The sequence below is a fragment of the Maylandia zebra genome, linkage group LG2 (genome assembly GCF_041146795.1).
Source record: "Maylandia zebra isolate NMK-2024a linkage group LG2, Mzebra_GT3a, whole genome shotgun sequence".
In the NCBI taxonomy this organism is placed as follows: Eukaryota; Metazoa; Chordata; class Actinopteri; order Cichliformes; family Cichlidae; genus Maylandia; species Maylandia zebra.
Window position 1 is genome coordinate 15,992,183 of NC_135168.1, and position 18,570 is coordinate 16,010,752.

The 18,570-nt window shown below is 36.8% G+C and overlaps 1 protein-coding gene across 1 annotated transcript in view; it reads right to left on the minus strand.

Annotated features, from left to right (window-relative positions):
• Positions 1 to 2,895: 2,895 nt before the first annotated feature.
• Positions 2,896 to 18,570, minus strand: part of pdgfc (platelet derived growth factor c) — a 47,336-nt gene continuing 31,661 nt past the window's right edge. The window contains exons 3-6 of the mRNA XM_004553629.5: positions 15,498 to 15,678; positions 5,505 to 5,712; positions 5,146 to 5,366; positions 2,896 to 4,067 (exon numbers count right to left, since the gene is read on the minus strand). Of these exons, the coding sequence (XP_004553686.1) occupies positions 3,954 to 4,067; positions 5,146 to 5,366; positions 5,505 to 5,712; positions 15,498 to 15,678 (724 nt within the window). The 3' untranslated portion in view covers positions 2,896 to 3,953. The remainder of the gene's footprint in view (positions 4,068 to 5,145; positions 5,367 to 5,504; positions 5,713 to 15,497; positions 15,679 to 18,570) is intronic.

An 18,570-nucleotide genomic window follows, 5' to 3' on the forward strand; every position in this document is an offset into this window, starting at 1 on the left:
GTTATATAATATCTGTCATGTAAGGACAAAAAATAGATTATTATTATTAATTCGGCAAGTTACAAAAATGCTTTTTTTCTTTAATGCAACTTGTAGTTTTTATCCAAAAAAACAATCCACTTTTACTTAATAGCTAATCGACCATCTTTTAACTCTTAATCCCTCGTGAAACACCTCACCTACTGTAGGAGGTGTCCAAGAAGGATCCTGGCCAGATTTCCCTACCGCCATAGCCCCCATGTCTGCATGGGGTCTTTTCCAGGACTCCAGACTCCTCCCACAATTCAAAGACACGCATCTTTGGTTAGTTGCTGATTCTAAATTTGCTTTAATTGTGAATGTAAGTGTGAATGTTTGTCTGTCTCTGTGTTAGTCCTATGATAGAATGACATCTTGCACAGGGTGTATTCTGCCTCTCGCCCTGTGACAGCTGGGATAGGCTCCAGCCGTACTGGGGCACAGAATTTGATACGTGGAAGAAAATGATTGGATGGATGAATATATATGTTTTATGTCTCCAACCAAAACATGATTGATGATGTGAGCAGTAGAACCTGATGGGTTATAGAAACTCTTCACACAATTATTAGGGACATCTGTGAAGAAATTAATTGAGGGATAGTTTATTATGTTCCTGTGCTTATTTGGAGGAATGTGTACGAGGTTTAATCTTTTCATCTATTGAGGCATGCATAGGCAAGGTCAAAACTGCAGTTTATTAGAGGTTAACAGGATTTTTCAAATACGTCTTTGAAATATTTGAGCTGAATGTCTTGTGTTGCAAAGAGCATTCATTTACAGGCAGAAAGAGAATGTCCTTGTGCTTCAACCTTTGGTCTGAGTAATTCCAAAAGCTTCTGCAGAATCATATACTATTATCACCTTTATTGCCATGAATCACTGATGTTGAATTTTCTGTGGACCGCAGAGTGTCTGCAGTTACAGCACAATACTTTCCAAGGTTTTTACTTTTTAAGCTACAGAATATTTAAAAAGTCCTAAATTGGAACACAGAATAAGCGTTTGTTTTACAATTGGTTAACTGCCCAAAAAATATTATGCTATGATGATGAGGTCTAGCCTGACTCAGGCTGCTTTGATTTCATAAAAATATGGCAAAAGGCAGAAAGGCACGTGGGTGAAGGGCGGAAGTGCTAGATTTAAACTGTACACATCCACTCACTCATATAAACACAACAAACCTACTCCTCGTACTATATCAGATCTCGTGCCAGTGCAATGAGGTTTCCTTTGCAAAGAAGCACTGCATCAACAAAGAAAGACAATCTGTTTAATATTATAAAAGCCACACTGGGAGCTGGCGGGTTTGTGCAGTAGCATCTGGCGTCACCGCAGATGCCTGCCAGGGTGCACATTAGATCAGAGTAATTGGCCAGGACAGCAGTGTGAGATGGACAAATGAGAACCTCCTCCTGGGTGACCTGATGGCCAAGGGGAGAATGAACAATACTGCTCATAGTGTGATAAAGAGCTTGTGGAGTGAAAAACACACTTCTTCAGGAAAACATACGTTCATCCTGCCAACTTTGTGTTATTGGATTAAAAAGTATACTCATACACAATCATGATTAGTGAGAAATTTGGCAAATCATGTTCTCTAAATCATTCTCTACAGTGTAATTCCAACCTACTATTTACTCATTTGTATACAATATTTGCACGACTATTGCCAATAGTCACAAGATATTATAGTAAACCACGGTAAAGTGTTTGATTTAGCAGACTTTATCTAGACTTCCATATAAATTATTATTTAATAAATTCAGGGTTTAAATGCATCAGTTTATATTCCATTATAAGATTTCAACAGGAACTGGTTTTCTAAATAGGCTTTGGGATATTCTTTACACTTATCCATCGATGGGTAAAGGCCAGATTTACTAAATAGGACAAAATAGCATGTGCACACGATCCCCGCATAGGTGTGGTTCGTTTTACATGTAATGTTTTTTAAACACAGGCAATTCAATTCAGTATCTGGCACAAAAAATGAGACATGCTTTTTTTTCCTGGCACAGTTAGCAGTAAATTGCGTGTTACAAGCATTAGTAAATCACACTTAGTTTTAATATTTTCCTCTCTCTATCTTTTTTGACTTGAGAAAAGAACTCCCAGAAACACATATGCACCTGGGCCAATCGCAAACATGTCTGAGTTCCCACCTGTTACGTGCAATACTGTCACTGTGCTCTCATTGTAAATACCAAGAGTACTTCAAACCCAGTTTGAACTGGCACAACATGTATATCTGACCCTAAATTTAGTGGAATGTTAACTGAAATTTGGACGTGAATAAATATAATGCTTCATTTTGGGTTACCAAAACATTTAGTGGATTGCCTGGCATTATTATTCACCTTGATGTGCATCAGAAGTAAACCAAAGTTTGTGCTGAGAAAAATTCACTGAATAATATAATACGTCACACTTTTCTATTTCATAAATGGGACTCGCTGTTTACATTATGTGGCAAAATTGTTCATCCATCCATTCACTTCCGCTTATCCTTTTCAGGGTTGCAGGGGGCGCTGGAGGCTATCCCAGATGTCTTAGGGCCAGAGTCAGGGTACACACTAGACAGGTCGTCAGTCTGTTGCAGGGCTAACACATATATACAGACAACCATTCGCACTCATATTCACACCTATGGGCACTTTAGAGTTTCCAATTAACCCATCCCCACTTTAGTGGGGCAAAATTGTTCATTTTTTATTTTTTGTGAAAACATTTTAGAAACTAAACATTTACTTTCATGGTTACAATAATATCGGTGGATGATGATTTTCATAAGTATGTGTGCCTTTGTTTTTCGGAGTTTTGTACTATATTCATATCAGTGGTTGGATCAAAGTTTCCAATCCCAAGTACTACATATTCTGTTAGAAATGGAAGAATTTATTTTTGCTTTCCAATACTATAAAATACACAAACAGTTGTAGCAAAAGTAGAGATAAATAATATTGGCATACAGAAAAATGAAAAAAAAAAAACATCCACAAGAAAATCAAAATGTAAAAATTACAAACAGAGAGGAGGCTAGTAAACAGGAAATATGTAGCACACAAGTCATCTTGGACCTAAATTCCCTTTCCTTAAACAAATAAATACTTATTGTGAACAATCTCAAATGTTGAAAAAAAAATGGTTTGACGCCAGGCATGTCTTGAGCAAGCAGATTTAATATTGCTGAGATGGATCAAATGAAGACTTAAAAAAGGAGTTCTAACTGATTCTGAATGTGCAACTTTGATCTTATCTTTGAAAAACTTTGGCAGAAAATGCACACTAATAAAGAAAAGAAATGTAAACAAAATATTTACACGTAATGCAGTCTCATTAGTGTTACATTTCAACTATACTGTGTTTGTACACTGCCACAGACAAACTGTGGTAAAACAAGAGGGGAGCAAAAGGAAACGGCTAAAAACCACCTTTCTTTGCCTTGATGGTAATAATAGAGGAGCCAAGGGAGCAAGGCAAGGCAGCTGGAGCCAGCTCACTTATAGATATAAAAAAGTACTTGAACAAAGAAGCTCCCATTTTTCATGACAGTATCAGCCCACACTGACTGAACTTTAAAAAAGACCTCAGGAAGAAATGGCGCAAATGCCTCAGTGTTCTTATCTCAGAAGAATGGAAGAAAATAGTCTTCAGAGCTCATAGGTAATGGTCCAGATCTGCTCCAGTGATTTTTTTTTTGGCCTTTCTAAAATGGACTCAGAGCACTCTATTGGTATTCCACAGCAGTCAAATCCATTTGGAAGATTTATTAGATTCCAGTCCGTTCTGCTTCATCCAATTAGTAAAAGGACATCAGGATAAAAGGAGAATCTTGTTAGCTTCCAGTGGTAGTGGATGAGATAGGAACAGCGGCAGAGGTTCATTTCTAACATCCGCATGCTTCCGTTGGCAGCTGTTACACATGTCTGAGGTCAGTCAGAATCATCTTTACACACGCAGGCACACTCTTCATGGTGTTCCAAGGGCACATCTGTCATGGACTTCTGGAGACCTCGTACACCACTTCGATGTTTCAACAGTAGAACCTGTTAACAAAAGAGGCCAGAAGCAGTGTTTTTAAAGCATGTTGAGTGGATAGGTTATTTAGACCTTTAACTGCTGCTTTGCAAAGTGGAACCACGGATGATGGGTGGAAATGTTTGTGTGATTTTGGTATAACAAAAAAAATCTTTGTGAAGTACATTGTAAATATCAAACCAGTCCAACCAATAATATTTTGCTTTGACATGTGTAAGACATGTTGCATGTAATGGTAAAAAAAATAAAAACCCAGATGTGTTAAAATTCTATGTTCATTGTTCATTTTGTTTTGTTTTGTTTTGAAAAATGCATGTTAAAATGTACATAAATCAGGTTTGGGTTTCAAAAAATCCTCCATTTTTGATTGAAATGCAAACACGTTTTAAGTAACATGGTATGCAAGTAGCAAACTTTGGAAGGTTAAAAAAAAATTTGAATGTTAAAATTCACAAAATAAGAAATGGCAATCTGATTTTAACTGTCTTTGCACTGTTTCACTACAAGATCCATAAACAATGTGGTGGTTTTTCTAAACCACATATAATCGTTTGGGAGTAACTGTCAATCTTTTAAATCTGTTGTTTGAATACAAGGACAAGTTTTAAAATGTCATAGATCAGGGGAAAACAAATTACTTTTGTAAAGCTTTGTGAAGAAGTGAAAACCTTTCAAAGCTTTCAAAGTCCGTGTAACCAATTTCTGCTTGTGGCCCAGCATTTGCTGGCCTTAGAGACCACTAAGCCTTCTGTTTGTACAAACAACCTATATTACTTCCACACGCTATTAGGAGAGAAAGTAGAATCCATATTTGTATCAAAATGATAAGTAAAAGGCAAATAACAAAGGATTCTACCAAGATGATGACCAAAATAACTTTAGAAAACAGAATAGCACAAAACCAGGTTTAAAAAAATCAATATAAATCTGAATAAAACTGCAGTAATATTCACGTATTCCATAATTAAAACTATTTTTTTCTACCTCATATTGCAGGTGTTTTTCATATTATTATGTGTTCAGATAAAAACTAACAAAATAAACATCAAATGGATTTCATCATGCCATGATCAAATTGATATTTACCTCATGATATTTCTTTGTGACTCTGGCAGGAATACACTGACAGTCGTAGCAGCGGTGAGAGCAGCAGGAACAGTTTCCACCACAGCGCTTCACCAGGAGGCAGCTGGGCCAGAAAATGACATCTGTCCTTTTCAGCTCTTCACGCAGGGATACCGAGAAATTACGTGGCGTGCAGCTGTAGAGTTGAACTTCTTCCCTCAGAAGATTGAGATCAGCTCCACCTCAAATGCATCAGATGTTATTATTTCAACACAACATTTCACCAAAACATATTCTTTTAATATTAATCATTTCAGTAGTGGCTCTTGGACTAAATTTACATTTAATTCATGAAAACAAACATGTTAATAATGTCCTACCTCGGGCCTTCTTACTGTGGATGAATGATTTCCCCAGCACATGCCATGTAGGTTTGTACAACTCTTCCATATCCATCTGCCATCGTTCTGGTTCCAGGTACTTCATGACCTCCTCTACAGTGCTCAGCTCCGTCACAGCCTCTGACAGCTCCTCAATATCCTGCAGGGATGGAGGGAGAACTGCAGGGGCGTTGGGCTCTGGTACACTCTGTGGGAAAACCAACAAATCAAATGAAGAGAGATGGAACAGATGGGTCATTTGCATACTAACTGAAAAAAAGTGTTTTTTTTAATGTAAAGAGTCCAACTTGCATAGCTTTGGGTTTTGATGGAAAAAGTCTTTAAACAAGCTTTCATAATAAATACACAACTCTCTCAATAAGATGAAATGTGCCATACATAATAAGGTCAAATAATTACCTCATTACATAAACTGCCTCAAGGATACTTAAACCTCAGCCACTTTGTGTGACATTTAAAAGTTGGAAGTGTACTTTAGGTTATAAATATTAAAACAGGATAATTATAGTGAAGGAGGAATTTTGTCATTGGTGACAGGATGTTAAAAATGACCTTACTCTGCTATTGTACATTTTACATCATGATAAAATATAAAGTTTAATTTGAGTTACAGGTCATTAAACGATATGGTGAACTGGACTTGAGTTAAGCTGAAAATCATAACATCGTACTGTAGCAGGGGCTCAAACTAATATTTCGATTAGCAGTGACTACAGTCTCTGAGGATCACAGACACATGCAGGGATTTCCACACTGGGCCAAACTGGAAGGCATTCGCTTACATTTGACAGAAACATACTGAAGACTGAAATTTCAGTCTGTAAATAAAAATGAAAATGAGAATTTGTCATACATGACAAACGTGATAACAAATTCAACATTTAAAAAACTGACCATGCAATGAGTAATGCAATAGTATAATTATAATTTAATTATTTAAAAATAATACACATTTTTTTATATTAGTCCCCCTCGCCGATGCAAAAAAACAAACAAATCGGAATTAATGAGAGACATTTTTTAAGCTGCCAAATGAGATCGCATCTTTGCCACCTCCTTTGATCACTTTCCATTCCAACATTTATCTCTGTAGATTTGGTTGGCAACAGTATTATTTGTTTCAAGCTCTGAACTCTCTAGTGAGATACAGCAAGCAGTCACAGAGAAGATTGATACCTGGTGTGTTACTCTTCCCACGAGAGAAGGAGCTAATCTGTTAGACCTTTCAGTCTTGTGATGGTGCAACATGTCAGCTCACTGGTCTCTCTAATCTTACGTGACTGACAGGTAGAAGGAAACATTGTGACACAACAACAGCAACATAAAAAAAGCTTGAAAACACTAAAAATGTTGCCTTTTGGCAGCTGTGTTTTAAGGGAATAAATGAGAGGACCGAATGAAGAGTGGCAGTTTTTCTCATTGGTACTAACATTGTAAAGATAAACATTGTAAAATAAATGTTTTACCTAGCTGATAATATGAATACATGTATGTAGAGTAACTATAATGCGCGTCAGCTGACTGCTGAAGCATACGAAGACAGCAGGATTAAGATGCATACTTCTGTAAATTGGACTAGACACAAAGGTAATTAAAAGTTTAAAAAAATATAGAAAGATCTTCATAGTGAATGAAAAGGTAGAACGCCAACAACACTAATAAGATTTATTGGCATCGTAAGTGTGCTCAAAATCCAAGCCCCCTGGCAATGACTTTAAAATGAGATGCCAGTGGTTTGACATGGCTGCACCACAGGCTGGAAAAATACAGCTGATGCACAGCTGTGTTCACGCCACAGATATGACTCATGCTAATGAGGTTTCCTTTATAACCACTGAGCATATCTTTGGTTTATTTGGCACCAACTGAGATACACAATCACAAATGTGAAAGAATTATTTATAGGAAAAAAAATGGTCATATAGCACCATACGTATGAGTGATGCAGCTGTATTTCCAGACAACAGAGAGAATCTGTGATTCTTATTAGTTGAGCCTTGGCAGTGGCTAACTGTATGGACTGGAAGCCATTAACAGCTTGTGAATGTCGATGGTGCAACACTCCCCCAATTAGCAACACTCTGCAAGCTCAGCGTCAGATAGAGAAGCCAAGCAATCCTTCAGAGACACATCAAGATGGTGTGAATAAAGCTATAAGTAGCAGATGAGGGAGCCAATTTAAGGGAATTCAGGAACAAAGTCCTTACATGGACCACCAAAACTGAATTCAGAGCAGTGTCTGTGTGTCAGGTGTAAGACATAGATGTATGAACAGTTATGATATATTCTGTAATGCTTTTTCAGGGTCAAATAAACTAATTAACTATAGAAACAATGCACACATGTTCCATATTAGATGAAGTTCCTCAAGGGCGTTTTAGTAGTTGTAGCTAATGTATAATTAAGATTTATCATGTAAGAGTTTTAACTTTCTGTGTAAAAAAAATAACCAGTTGCTTCACAAGGTCTTCATTAGTTGTCATTTTGTGATAAATGAACATCTAAAACACAAATGGCTAAAACAAAGTGAGTAAAGCAGTATTCAGCAAAGGCTTTGAGCTCGTTTTTTCCCTCTTTCCAAAACCTTCCTTTTCATAAAGTTTATAGTTAGGGCTCAGTGTGAATCATCTGTTGGTTATGTAGACAGGCTGCTGGGGGACTTCCCACGATGTACTGTGCATTCTTCCCCACTCAACTCTTTTCATACTCCAAGCATTTTTATGCCACTACTGAATGTCTTTAATAGATTGTGTCTTGTCCTTGTCTAGACTCTTGTCTTTGCCCTCACCCTATCAACTGGTCACAGCAGATGGCTGCCCCTCTATGAGCCTTCCTGTTAAGAGGAAGTTCCTCCTTCTCAGTGTCACCAAGCGCTTATTCACAGGGGACAGTCTGAATGTTAGGATTTGCTATTTTTTAAACTTTTGTCCCTGTGTTTACTTTACAATATAAAGGCCCTTGATGGCCTGTTATTATGAATTAGGGCTATATAGACAAAACTGAATTGACTGACTTAGTAATAGAAAGCACAAGACATAAATATTAAACTGTAAGACACTTTGCGGTGACACGACAGAATGACTAAACATTTGGCTAAAATCACAATTTTTAACTTTTATTAAGTGTTTTTAATAGACCAGACTGGTATCTATGATTTTGTTTTGTCTACCTTAGCAACTCTTATTATCTTCCATTTATATCTTTTATGAAATAAATAAATAATAAATGCTGAGCCAGCAGCCCAAGGCACACTAGACAATTCTGCATATTAAGCACAGACATTGTGGAGTCTTCTGTCCTCAAACCAAACTGAAGTACATGCAATTTCGAATCTTATATAAGTTGAAGCACACAGAGACAGCATCCTAAAATGGTACTGCCCAACTTGCAGTCAAGGCCACTTGGGCAGTGAGCTGAGTGCATGTTTCAAAAAATATCACTTGCTTTTGAAAGGCTGAAACTGTTTATTCAGAAGATTTTAAAGTGCTTCTTATCACTACCAAAGCCTCTAAACCCCCTTACCCCGAAGAAGAACTTTGTTCTCAAGCAGTGATTTCCTCGTTTCTGAGTCTCTTTGTTCTCATAAAGCACAACCACACGTTCTTATTTCTGGTATCTAAAATGACAGGTTCAACTAACTATGTTGAGATGACAATTCTGAAATAGCTTTTTGAAATAGCTCTGAAAAACAATATCTTCTCATTCACATGGATTTGAAAACCACTTCCTTGCACAAGAGGACTTTGAGTAAGCAACTTGGTTTGTTGTGCGTGAAAAAAGTGTTTTTTGCTCGCACTATATGCCACACACTGCAATTGAGGTTGCCGTAAAAACAAACCTTAGTTTCATCATGCCAACGGTAAAGCTCCTGTATGACTTTGCCAGTCATTTTCATTCTCTTTAGGAAAGACTTGCATTCTTTACCTGCTCCATTAGCTTCTATTCAAGTCTTCATGTTTACAATTAGACAGTTTTATATGATTAGTGTAGTTTGCTGCTATTCAGACAAGCATAAGGCACATAGATCCTGAGTGTGTAAAACTCTTTTCAATCCATTTAAATAAACAAAGGTGGTAGGATGATGTTTCCTTTCAAAGTAACAGTGCAGTTTAATTGGGGACTGAGACCTCACAGACACAATGATGTATGTTTTGTTTGTCCCTGTAACCCGCAGTGCACACCACTCAACACCGCTTATGCCCTATTCAACAGCCTCCTTCTCCTTCTGTGTTTTAACAACCTCTTTGCCTCAGCCTTTTTGCTTTTTCTAAAATTTCTTCCTGTGAATTACAGGCTGGGTCTTATTTTTTCCCCCTTTCATTCCATGGAAGTGGTGGGGAGGAATTATTGCTTGTTTAAATATATACTAAAGTACTGGCCCCTGCATGGCATGAGGTTCCAGTAGCTGCTGGTTGACCACAGAGGAAACAGAGTGCTGCTGTTCTTGTGTGCTCCTCCTCTGTCAGAGGAAGGTTCAAAGGGAAGGCAGACCGAACGTGCGGAGGCCAAACTTCCTTTTCCCCATCATGGTTTCCGCACCTTCTAGAGTTGGAACATGAAGGAAAAACTTGGTCTCTGTTTCATCAAACAGTTTATGGAAAGGAACTGAACACCGGAGAATAATGTCAATCTGCTATTAAGGGATTAAGTTTAAGTTCAAACTTCTCAAATACCTGCTGTTTCGTGAAGTACTCTTTCTTTTCCAATTAAAATGTTTTATGAAATGTCACATATATTTAGGCGTTGTGTTGCTCTTAACTGTTATTTATGCTTTATTTAGGATGGTTATCTCAACTATGAACTGCTCATTCTTCACTTTTAACTTCTGTGTATAGATGCATAAATGCATGTTAATAATATTAGAGAAAACAAGTAGGTAAATAAATCTAATGCTAAAATAGGTATGGCTTCAACATGGCTGATGAAGGAGATCCAGTTTAGGTGCCACAATGTAAAAATGTGTCTGAAAATAGCAACTTTAACACTGTCGCTGCAAAACTGTGACATTCTGCTATGACTGACCCATAAATCAGAGAGTGCTTTGCTTAAATCGGTGAAAACCTTCCTTAACACTTGAATGAAAGATGTAATGAAAGATGTTGAGCAAGTTTTATGTAAAAACAGAGAGGAAATGATGGATGATAAAGAAAGGCAAAAGTCAACATCTGAACATGATACAATTTTTTACGAGAATTATAGATGAACTCAGATGAATCAAAGCACCAAGCCTTTAAATTCCACTGATGTATGTCCACCATTACTTTTGGCCTTCCACTTGTTGAAAGGTAAAATTGTTTGGAGAGATAAATCTAAATCTCTCTGAGTGGTTACACTGCGAAACAGCAGGTCTTTGGGAATTTCTGTTGTATCCTTGTTAATGTGGAGTACAAGAGGAATGAGAACAAGAGGAAAGGGTCAGGGGTAATCAAGGAAGAACATTGAAACCAGCAGGATACAGTGACTGTGCTTCATAGTAAGTTAAGCTTCTGTGATAATGATAATGACTGTTCTTTTTTGGTTCAGATGTTCAGCCTGCATGGCAAGGATTCTGCTCATGATTATGTTGTTGTTGTATTAACTAGAGTACACTACAGTACAAAAAAATCCTCTTTTTGATAGATGCCAAATGCAATGTGCTCTAAAGGGTTTATTACAGATGGCAAGGATAACTTCTTAAAGATTCAAATAAAGCATTATTTTAATAATAATTCCCATTAACATTGATACACTTCAATGATTTATTTTCGTCTAAAAGCCAAGGTTATAATATATCGACAGAATTCATGGAGAAATAAAAAAACAGAGGGATTAGATGCTTCATATAACAGCTACACCTCAGCTGCATTGTTTTGAATATTTTTAGACAAGACAATCAGTCATGTAGAGAACCAGTCCACCTGCAACACCAGCTGTAATATCAAAATTTACTGTTTATTAGTTTTATTTAAAAATTAAAAATTTATGATAATATTTTGTTATTTTCTGGAACTTGCCCTACCTCTTTCTAGGTGCATATACTTTGTAAATATGTGTAATTTGTTTATTTAACAGTATAATGTTTGATTATAATACTCTGATTGACTCCATAGTGCAGTATTTAACACATTTGCCTAACACGTGGAGGATCCCCAGCATAAGACTAGGAGGAGACACAAATCCCTGGGAGGTTTGTGTCAAGAAGGGCATCCAGCATCAGAATCAGAATCAGAAACTTTATTGTCATTGTCATGAGAACAACGAAATTAAGAATGGTCCCCGATCATTGCATCATCCCTAGCAATATCAAAATATAAATAAAACAATAAAATTCAATAAATAAAATAGATAGAATACTTAAAAAGCTATGCCAAATCAAACATGTGTCTCCGTTGTGGTAACCCCTTTCAAATAAGGATGCAGGCAAAGGAAGCTTTATTTGCCAGTTTCTCCTGCAAGTTAAATACCTTCCCTGTTTCACTTCTTGGTGGTTTCTACTTTATTGTCAGACACTATTTGAAATATTGTGTGTGCCTGCATAGACCGTGTGTTATACTACAATTTGTAATTATGAGCTCAAACAGACATTAGAGACTCTATTCTTGGACTACATCGCTCAGCATCTAATGACTCAGTTTCCAATATTTTGTGGCTTTTAGCATTTGGCTATCAGGCTAATGGATATCTTTGCAAAGCGTCCTAGCCTGTGTATCAGTCAACTTTTTTGTCTGACTAAAAATAACAAATGCAATTGTAAAAAGACAATAAAGCATTGAATTGACGACATGTGATAGTTCAGCATTTCATTTCTGCAATCCACACATACAGTACTGTTTAACTGCATGCAGCCAAAGCCTACTTGCATGTGATTCATCAGTACTTCTTGAAATACAGCATGGGAACTTGGAAGCAAAAACTGAAAAGCTTCTAGTAACAAAAATCTCATTCTTTGCATATAGATATTCACAGATTATTCATAAAGAGATATAGTTCAATACCCCCCCCCCCCCCCCCAAAAAAAAACCCCCAAACAAAACAAAAACAAACAAAACAAAAACAAAAAAAACCTCACAGTACTCATTCTCTTGTTCAAATAAGAAAGTAATACAAAACACATTTACTTCATACTTCCTTCTGCTGCAAACATTTTTTCATTAAATCTTTCCTTATAATAGCATCTCATTGGGTTCATATTGGTTAAAGCCTGACCTTGCTTGTGGCCCTGCTGCAGTCTACTGATACAAAAACAGTAATTTGATTTACTGACTCTAACACTGGAAGATAATATATAAGTAATGAATACCTTTCATCTTCTAACTTATCTGTTTAACTGTTTTTGTGATACAGCTTTGAGGTTTGCATGACACTCTGCATGTGTTCAGAGTGACGGTAAATCATTTGGTGGTTCATGCTGCTATCAGCAATGCTATTCTGGGCTTTAATGGTGATGAAAGAATGCAATAATATTGTGAATTAAGACCAAAAGACCAACAACTCTGAAGCACAAAGAAATTAAAACAGTGAATATAAAGCCATTTCAGAAACCTCCGTCGCATATTTGTGCTACAGGCCATCAGGGATTAATGAAGAGTAAAACTGTTGACTTAAACTAGCTTGAACAGAACTAAAACATGACAGGTTAAAACATGGCAGTCATCTCTTTAGTTTATCTTGAGGCTTTTGTCAGTGTGGGATCTGGGACAAATGGATTTTCTGTGTTTGTGTGTGGTCTACATGTCAAGACCAAAAAAAAAGAAGGAGCAAGAGAATGACTAATGGGAAGAGGACAGACGAAGACATAGAAGAGTAGCTATACAGAGACACAAAAGTATGTACTAATAATTTTTCAGATATTATTGATATCAGAAATGCTCTAGTGGCCAGTGACCTTCTGGCAAGAATATAACTGGCTAATCTTGCTGGTTTTTAAACTTCTGCATTACATTGCTCATCATTTTAAAGAATTAAAACGGTCACTTAATTACTTAAATTTAAATTTAATCACACCACATGAGCTACACAAGGTCAGAAGTTTATTATAGCCCTTTCTGTTTCATTCCTTAATCAGCCTTTAGTAGGTGAGCAGTTATGATGGGAACACCAACCTGAGACTATAGAGCTAATGTAGAGAGATGGTTGGGGTGGACCGGAACCCCCAAAAAACTTGGCTTAGTTACTTCTTTCAACCAGATTCTTGTAGTTTTCTTTTGGGTAAATGGCATTTAAACAATCGCAACACTGAATTTATGACCATTCCACCCACGCTGTAGAAATTTCCCTTGAATCATCGCCATAGAGCCAAGACAGAAAAACTCATGGACAGCAAACTAGAATTATCCTACCATTCGACTGATTGATATTTAGCTTGTACTGTATCTTTTCCACAGTGTGTTTTTATACATGATCACATGCAAACCTCATGGGTACTGTTGCTGGAGCCCTTATTCATTATGAGTTCTGGCTTATGCACACACTGTAAATTACAGTGGATAAATGTCTGCCAGAAGTTTAAAAGGTGAATGGAAACAAAGATTAGGTAAGACTGGAACTAGTGATTATAGTATCTGTTACAGGCAAGAGGAACAATAGAAAACAGCAGAACAAAACAGTGTTTGGGTATCTTTGAATCAAATACATATTTCTGGTATACATACAGTACTGTGCAAAAGTTTTAGGCAGGTGTGGAAAAAATGCTGTAAGCAAAGAATGCTTTCAGAAATATAAATGATTGTTTATTGGCCCCAAATGTATTCTGCAGCAGGACAATGACCCCAATCATGCAGCCAAAGTCATTAAGAACTATTTTCAGTGTAAAGAAGAGCAAGAAGTACAGGAAGTGATGGTGCGGCCCCCACAGAGCCCTGATCTCAACATCATTGAGTGTGTCTGGGATTACATGAAGAGACAGAAGGATGTGAGGAAGCCTACATCCACAGAAGATCTGTGGTTAGTTCTCCAAGATGTTTGAAACAACCAACCAGCCGAGTTCCTTCAGAAACTGTGTGCAAGTGCAACCTTGAAGAATTGATACTGTTTTAAAGCCAAAGGGTGGTCACACCAAACACTGATTTGATTTAGATTTCTCTTTTGTTTATTCACTGCATTTTGTTGATTAGTGAAAAAAAAGACGAACATTTTTTAAAGCATTCTTTGCTTACGTCACTTTTTCCTCACCTGCCTAAAACTGTGCAAAGGCACAGTACTGTATTTGTACAAACCAATAAAGAAACACTTCATTTGAATAATACATGATGTAACAATATAAACAGAAACACAGTTGGAAAATTCAGAAATACTCAGAATATCCAATTCCCCCCAAAAAGGGTCAGTGGACAAATTTTGAATGCAATCTTTAGTGACACTGCAACACCTCCTATGTCAGACTGAAGTGACTACATGGATATATCACGGGTTTAGAACACATTTGGCTTCGTATGGAAGAGAGTAAAAAAGAAGAGTAAAAAAGAGTAAAAAACATAAAATAAAATTGAAGTTCAATTATTTCTATTTTGGCATTGCATACTTCAGTATTTCAGGATCCATGATATAAGATTTATCCTTTTTTTGTTAATGTAAATTAAGATATTTTAGTGGTTTTGGTATTCATGAATGAACTTCACTGGACTTACGCCTTTGCAGCTATTGTGTATACATTGTTTTTGCTTTTGTAAAAGTGTATGTGCTATTCTGTCTTCAGTGTATCTTCATAACTAAAATAAATGACAGTACAGGTGCCAGATGTTCCAGTGTGCCTAAGCATAATTTCTCCCCAGTGATGCTTAAAACCTTGGGTACACATAAGCAGGAATGGATGATTGCAAATTAAGACCCCGTGTTATGTAACAAGCAAATTATTTTAATTGTGCTTACATGGAGAGGCACTGCTCACTGCCATGTAAATTCCCAAGATGAAGATGGCAGGAAAGAAACGCTGACAGCTAAGTGTTTACCTACTCACAATGCACATTTTATTTTAGCAGTTAATCATGCACGTACCACAGGCAGCAGGGAGTAGCGGATGCAGAATCCCGGCTCAGAGGGAAAATACTCATCGGAGATGAAGCGAATAGTGATCTGGCTTCCCTTGGAAATGTGACCACCTGGGAGCGATTGTGACCCACACCAGCGACCCAGGATTGTCTTCTCAGTCGGATCTTCTATTTCCACAAAGTCGTACCTGGCACAGTGAACAGAGAAAGGGCAGGACATGTTTTTGGTGTCTTAGATATGATTTGTTAATAGAACCAATCCAGCTATTGCTGGTGCTGTAGCTGGAAATCTGAACTTAGAGTTGAGCCTGTTATCTTTAATTGTGTTCTTGCCTCATTATTAGTCTGTCAGCTCCTTTAAGACTCCCATTGGCACGGTCGTTCTGAAGGTGAGATTGTTAATAAAGCTGCAAGGGCAATAAAGATTTAACCTCATTTAAAAAAAGAATACAAAAATAAATATCTGTAACAGCAGGGTAGCTGCATGAGATGAGATCTCTATTATTTACAGCCCGAGTTAAATGGATAAAAATAAACTGGAAATCACTAGTGTATTGTGGTCAAATCTCAAGTTGAAGAATCTAAGGATAGTGCAGCATAAGCAGCTGTTACTTTTGGCGATTAATGACCAATGATGCGGTCTTTTGACAGGCCTATTACACCACATGTCATTGAAATATAGTTTTTAATTAAACATTGTTGACTGCACAAGAGACCCAGGCCTCTTTAATTGTACTCCAAAACAAATTTCCAGTAGCAAAGTAAAAACTTTACTTTCACATTGTTTTGTTGTATTGGAGATAGCATCTTGTGGAGAAAACCACAACCTTGCCAAGCAGAGGAAAAAACTGTCAGCCCTAAAAAATACAACCTGGGGTTAAATTCTGATATAAGGCCCTTAGCTTTATTAAATATTAGATTTCCACTTTGTCAAAGGATTGTTTTACACTCCACACCTGTTAAGTCACTAGAAAGACAATGCTGCTTCTTGCTAGCTATAGTTAGCAAAGGCACCACAGACATATGCTTCTCATAGCTTTCTGAATTATCCACCTATCCTAGTATGTCCGCTGTCTGTCTGTCTGTCTGTCTATTACTTCCCTGCTTGCCATTATATTTCTTTCAAATCTAACATTAAACCACTTTTATCACCTCTTGTAATCTGTAACTGTAACATTTTGCTTTATTGACATGCATATCCTACCTTATGTTATCTGTTTTTTTCTCTTTGAATGTATGTGTGACTAAAGAATGTATCACTTGATCAAAAGCACTGTTTCCTTGTCGTCATTTGAGTTTTCTTTGTAGAGAGATCTCACAGAAGTCTTGTGGCATATTGCTTATAGATTTACTTAGTACAACCTAAGAATGACTTTTAGATTTTTGACTTATCAGTTACAAAATGATTGGTAAGCACACAAGTACTGTTTCAGTATCCCAATCACTCCTCAAATGGCACTTCGGGTCTTTAAGCTGAGTGACTCCTGTAGTTGCAAAAAAACCCTGCAAAATGTCCTTCTGCTCCCATGTTGTGTGACTTTACTAAGTTTCTGATCATCATATTAATATGATTAGTTCTTTAGATATTTTAAAATCACCTTTAATGTGTCATGATGTTCATAGAGTTATAAAGGCAGATAAACAGGGATACCAGCTTAAAAATTATGACTTGACAACTGATTAGCAAATGGTTGAACAGTGTCCCTCGGTTTCTTGGTCAGATTTGACACATTCAGCCAATCTCTGATTACAAATATCTTAGAGTGCAACACTGCAAATATCCAACTTGTACCCTCGTGATAGGTCTTAACTGATCTTTGGGTGATGTCATGATGACTACATCCATCTTTTATATGCAGTTTTATACTCTAGTTCTGGGATTGTTGTCTTTAGTGGTGCATTCCATCAGATTGAAGATTTTAAGTATTTTTTAATGAAAAGTACAAATATATATTGGTTTCTTAAAAATCTATATTTTTTATTTTTGACTTCCATTATGGTCAGTAATGAACATTTTCAGTAATATATTAATATAGTATAATATAACATATATTACACTATAATATATTATAATATATATATTACTGGATTTTAAAATGAAAAAAACTACAGTCAACATAAACTATAAATTTTAGTGTGAGAGAAAAAACAAGACTAAAAGCATCATGTCGTTTGTGGACTTGTCAGGCTTGTGAGTCTGTCTGTAATTACATGACTGTCTGTCTCCTCTGACCGCCCTGCCAATCCATAATACCAGTAAACATTATGAAGTGCAGAGACATATGGCCATGCTCCAAACTCCTTTGGTGTGCCAGTGAAAATATTGACCAATGTCAGCACTTAAGACATGTAGTTCAGGAGTTCAGCCTTTATTATTTATACCTGTGTTTAACTAGTGGCTGCACTGCATTGAATAAAGCCTTGTTTCACTGACTCTTCACAGTCTGGGATTAATCACTTTGCCATTTGCGTCAACAGGCACGCTAACCTCTCATTCAGTGCTGCCAATTCGGATATTTGGATTTCAAGGACATTGTTTACATTTGCACAGGCTTGACAGATTCAGTTCAAGCTGGTTTCAATAAAACAACATGGAGTGACATGAGCAATGCTAAAAATGGATTTTCTGTGATGTTAAATAAACTAAAGGGGTGGGAGTGTCAATACATTTACCAACTCTGTTACCTTTGATGTGGAAATGTATACAGGAAGTTTGTTATCTGCAAAAATGAACTTATTGAGAAGGGCAAAACTGTATATTTCCAGTTTAAATGCATTAATGTTTGATAATTTGTAACAGCAAAAAATCATTTTGGAAAAGGACAAAACATCACTTTAGCTCATCCCTGTTGTTCTCGTTGGAGGTCAGTGAATCGAGAAGCTTTCTTCTCTAAAAGTCATCTTTTAGACTGCTGCAGGGCTTTGACAGATGGCTCATCAATAATGCAGAATACCCTGATCATTACACGTCGACATGTGTTCAGAATCACCATGTTCAACAGTGGTTTCTCAGATTTACAAATAAGGCGACATACTCACAGTGAGCAGGATGAAAATAAAAAAGCGACCTTTTACATGTT